At 49.0% G+C, this 4871-nt stretch overlaps 1 protein-coding gene across 5 annotated transcripts in view; it reads right to left on the bottom strand.

The window, feature by feature from the left end:
* Positions 1 to 1006: 1006 nt before the first annotated feature.
* LOC147830374 (endogenous retrovirus group K member 7 Gag polyprotein-like) overlaps positions 1007 to 4871 on the bottom strand; it is a 125999-nt gene continuing 122134 nt past the window's right edge. For 4 of the 5 annotated variants that reach the window (XM_087213726.1, XM_087213717.1, XM_087213735.1 and 1 more), the window contains exon 5: positions 2172 to 3518. In XM_087213726.1, the coding sequence (XP_087069852.1) occupies positions 2254 to 3321 (1068 nt within the window). In that variant the 5' untranslated portion in view covers positions 3322 to 3518 and the 3' untranslated portion in view covers positions 2172 to 2253. Of the gene's footprint in view, positions 3519 to 4871 lie in introns of all 5 variants that reach the window. The other variant, XM_087213736.1, reaches the window with a different exon arrangement.

A 4871-nucleotide genomic window follows, 5' to 3' on the forward strand; every position in this document is an offset into this window, starting at 1 on the left:
GGCAGAACCAGCCACTGAAAGCGCTGCATTGGGGTACAGAAATTGGTCACTGGAAGGCTAAATGCGAAGCGTTTTTGATCAGCAGGATGTAAGGGAATGGTGAAAAAGCAATCCTTTAAATCAATAATAATCTTGTAATACCCAAGGGGAATGGCTACCGGCGAAGGGAGACCAGGTTGTAAAGCTCCCATGAGTACCATGGTTTTATTAACTGCTCTAAGATCTTGTAAGAGTCTCCATTTTTCCGACCGTTTTTTAATGACAAAAATGGGAGTATTCCAAGGGGAGTGGCTAGGAATAATATGGCCAGCATGAAGCTGTTCCTGCACCAACTGTTGAGCTGCTGACAACTTCTCCTTAGAGAGGGGCCACTGATCGACCCACACTGGATCATCTGAGAGCCAGGTAATCTTTTCAGCATGGGCCGCAGGAGTGTCAATGGCCCCTATGGAAAATGGCCTAGCCCTGGCCGAGGGGGCCGAGGGACAGGCTCAATGGGGTGAGTAAGGTTTGTAGGGTGTTTCCCCAGTCCCGTTCCTGGAATGTACCCATTTTTAAACATCTGTATAGTGACAATTTCATTGGGGCTGGAAATAATTATCCCCATTTGTGATAGTAAGTCTCTTCCCCATAGATTAATAGGTAACCCTGAAATGATATAAGGTTGAATGGTGCCCTGATTACCATCTTGGTCTCTCCAGGTCAGATCTTTGGCACTTTGTTTAGGATTTTCACTCTGACCTATACCCCTGAGATGGGTGAGGGTGTCTTTTAATGGCCATACCTGAGGCCAATCCTCTCCCTTTATGATAGTTACATCGGCACCAGTGTCAACCAGCCCAGAAAATTGTCTCCCATCTAACCACAAGGTCACGAGAGGCTTTTGTGCTGAAAGTATCTCTGACCAGTAAACATCAGATGAGCCGAATCCCTGGCTGCCTCGGGCGTTGTTTAGAGCCTTATTAGAGGTAGAGAGAAGGGGAAGGAGTAGCAATTGAGCAAATCTTTGGCCTGATTGAATGGTATTAATAACTTTGGGAGAAGAAACCATAACTTTAATTTCCCCAGAGTAGTCATTATTTATCACTCCTGGGTAAACCAACAGCCCATTTATGGTACTACTGCTTCGGCCTATTACGAGGCCAAAAGTCTCTCTAGGTAAGGGTCCAAAGACTCCTGTGGCGAGGGCCTGGACTCCCATTTCTGGGGTCAATACTGTGTGGGTGGTGGCACTGAGGTCCAATCCGGCACTTCCTTTTGTGGCTCTGATGAGGTCTGAAATGGATTGCTGTTTATTGGAGCAAAATTGAGCGCCCCGTAAATTTGTTTGGAGTTGGGGGCCTGGGGCTGGCCCCCTTTCCCGTTTTCCGAATTCGAATCCTTAAGAGGGGGAAGGGGTCGGCCCTGGGCATCAGTTTTGGATCGGCACTTACTCGCCCAATGCCTCCCCCGATTACATCGGGGGCAGGGCCCGGGGGGCGGAGCATTGGGGCCCTGCATTTTAGTGGTCGGGCATTCTCTAGCAAAATGGCCGGTGGCCCCACACCGGAAACACTTATTGCCGACGTGGCGTTGCAAAAATTGTTTGACTGTGAAGCCTTGCATGGCGGCCGCCATGGCAAGGCCCTGTTGGTAGGCGGCCCCAATCTCAGAACAAAGGCGAATGTAGCCGGAAATGTCAGTTTTCTTTTTATAGGGGCGGATAGCGGCCTGACAGGCGGCATTGGCGTTCTCAAAAGCAAGCTGTTTAACAAAATCTGTCCCTGTCTCCGCGCTCCCAAAAATCCGGCCTGCCGCCGTGAGAAGGCGGTGGACAAAGTCCGCAAATGGCTCGTCTGGGCCCTGCCGAATGTTAGTGAGGGAGGCACTCACGTCTCCTTTGGAGGGGAGCTTTTTCCAGGCCCTAGTGGCGGCGGTCTGAATCTGGGCATATAACCCCGCATCAAATTGTATTTGTTGGTCGTTGGCGGCGTAGGCCCCCTCCCCAAGGAGCATGTCAAGCACCCATCCATTTCCCGCCTGAGCATTGCGCCTAGCAGTTTCTCGGCAATTTTTAACATATTTAGATTTCCATAATAAATAATCACCTCCTGTAAGGGTGGCGCGGGCCAGAGTCTGCCAATCAATTGGGGTGAGCCAATTTTTTGCCACCGATTCTAAAATAGCCATGGTGTAAGGTGCAGTGGCCCCATATTGAGCTGCAGCCGTTTTAAATTTTTTAATGACTTTAAAATCAAAACCACTGTGGTGTCTTCACGCCTGTCTCTGTGCGTCAGTAGTTTTAGTTACGGGAAAGGCTTCCGCATTTTTAAGTTTCAGGGATACTCCCGACCCGGATGGCACCCTAGGGGCCGCCCCTCTAACGGGGGGTCGTGGCTTAAGTTTGTCTTCTCTACGGACATTTTTATGGGCTTTGCCTGTTCTTAAGCCTTCAAGCTGGGTAATAAGTTCTTGGTGTTCCTTTTTTAACCTTATCTGTTCTTTTAGAAATTCTATTTTGTCCCGGAGTTCCTTTTGGGGATCAACAACAGGACATGCCAGAGTGGGAGTGTCGGGGCCTGAAGAGATATAAGGAGGGGGATATCCGGAGTCGCCCCACAATGCTCCCCCCGCGGGCTCCTCCGACCCGGAGCCCTCTTGGGGCGGATCTGGGGGCGGAGGCGGGCCACGATAGGCTTGAAGGGAGGGATATAGGGGCGGAACCTTCCGCGAGGGTGGGGCTGTCCTAGAGGCGGTGGCGGAAAGCAAGGAAGCAGGGGTTCGGCGAGGCCCTGCCCTACAGGGCTTGGCAGGGTTCGTGGCCGTTTGGGGTTGGTCCGAAGGGACGTCATGTCCGTCGGGGGCGGGATCGTCGTCACTGTCAAAGGACATCAAGTCCTCTTCTTTGTCTGACAAAGAAGTCGTGGTCTCAACGGGCCTGGGCCCCGGCGCCATATTGGCCCGGGAGACTGCGTCAGAATCACTGGCGGGTGTCAGCCCCTTACCATCTCGGAGAGCTACCTCCCCAGCCTGTATAGCCTGCGCCACCAGTGGATCCCTCGCTTTATGAGAAATAATATCATTAATCAAATTCCAATATGAGAACGCCGCAATAGGGACCTTCCCGGGTCCGCAAGTGGCATAATAATCCTGGAGAGCTTCCCCCACCTTTTTCCATCTCTGTTCGTCAATGGTTCCCTCAGCAGGGAACCAGGGACAGAGATCTTTAATATAATCAAAAAATCTTAACAACTGTTTGACTGTAACCTTTACCCCTCGTGCCTGTAATGTCTTCTTGAGACCTTGCACAAACAATTCATGCTGACTAATGCCCTGTCCCATAATCGCTGCTCAACTTACCGAGGTGCAAAAAGACGGCAGGTCCACGTCAATTGCAAGCCTCTCCCGTGTCGAGTGTGCTCTTTGTTCCTCAATCTTAATCTTAGGGCCCCTGAGCAGCGTCCTTCACTGGAACCCCCGTTCTCTGGCCCCACGTTGGGCGCCACTTGTCCCGGCCCGCGGGTAAGTCAACGGAGACCCTAGAGGGGGAGCGAGGATGAGAGGGGACAGGGGACACGAGAGATGGAGACAAGACAGGTTTCTGATCAAGTCTCGTTTATTGCAGAAGCTGTTACAACATATATACCGTAGGGCTAGAGGGGAGGAGCAAGAGGAGGGTACTGGGGCTACTTCCTTGTTGCCGGGTAGATTTGCAGCAGGCCCGGATATGTCCGTAAAAGGCACTCAAGAGTTCTAGCGGGGGGGCAAGGCCCCCCACAGTTATTCCCTTAATACTTTTAAAGTATCTGTAAAGCTGCTTTCAGAGAGACAAAAAAATCAGAGCTCTAAAGGTAGAATGTAAAGGACACAACTATACACTACAGACTCATCTTTTAGAGAGGACTGTTGAGGCTCAGAAAACCATACTTCAATGGTTGGCACTTTGGCTTGCATAGTACTTTGACCTAAATGAGAACCAAGGTCTCACTGACCTTCTCCTGCCCTGTTTGTTGCTCACACTCTTTCTCCCCACAAAGCACAGGCAGAGGCTTTCTCTGAATTTCCTTTATCTGCCTTGAAACATGGATGCTCTTGAAAGAATTTATTTGTCCCAGATCCTCTCCCCAGTAATCTTATGACTGTGAGAAACTGACTCATATTACAGGGAAGAAGAGCAAAGGGTAACATCACATACAAACAGACTCTCCCAGAAGAATTTACTCTCAATTAAGTTGCCTACATGCTCCCTTCAACTTCCCTATGAAGAGAGTATTTAAGTTTCTAAATTTTGTTGGGTTTCTGGGTACTCACTTTCTTTGGGTGGTGGTACCAGGAAATGAACCCAGGGCCTTTGCACTGAGGCCTTTTATCTCCAGCCCTTTAAAATTTTTTATTACAGGGGTGCATTATTGTGCCTTGCTGGGTGTTTGTTTTTGTTTACTGTGATGCCCCCAGGCACATAATAAACTTGCAACCACTTTTTCTTATTGATCTAATATCAGTTTATTTTCTAGATTGGATTCTTCTCTTTTCTTTTCTTTCTTTCTCTCTTTCTTTCTTTCCACTATTTTTGAGATAGAGTCTCACTATGTAGTTCAGGCTGGTCTTGAACACACTATGTAACCCAGACTGGCCTGGAACTCACAGTGTTCTTCTTGCCTCAGCCACCCAAGTACTGGTATTATAGGTGTGCACCACCATACCTGGCTTATAGGTATAATTTATTGAACCTTCAGTTCAATGATGGGAAAGTTCCCTTTGCTCAAACAAACATAATTCCATGGTTCTTTCTGTGTCAAAATTTAAGTTTTTTAAAGGTTTCTTCTCTGTCTTTTCCCCTCAATTCTCACCATAAATCTGGCTAAAAGTAGCCAGGGGTACCCATTCCATAC

Source organism: Heterocephalus glaber, unplaced genomic scaffold (genome assembly GCF_053883595.1).
Source record: "Heterocephalus glaber isolate CG9 unplaced genomic scaffold, H.glaber_assembly_v1.0 deba00000122, whole genome shotgun sequence".
Lineage (NCBI taxonomy): Eukaryota > Metazoa > Chordata > Mammalia > Rodentia > Bathyergidae > Heterocephalus > Heterocephalus glaber.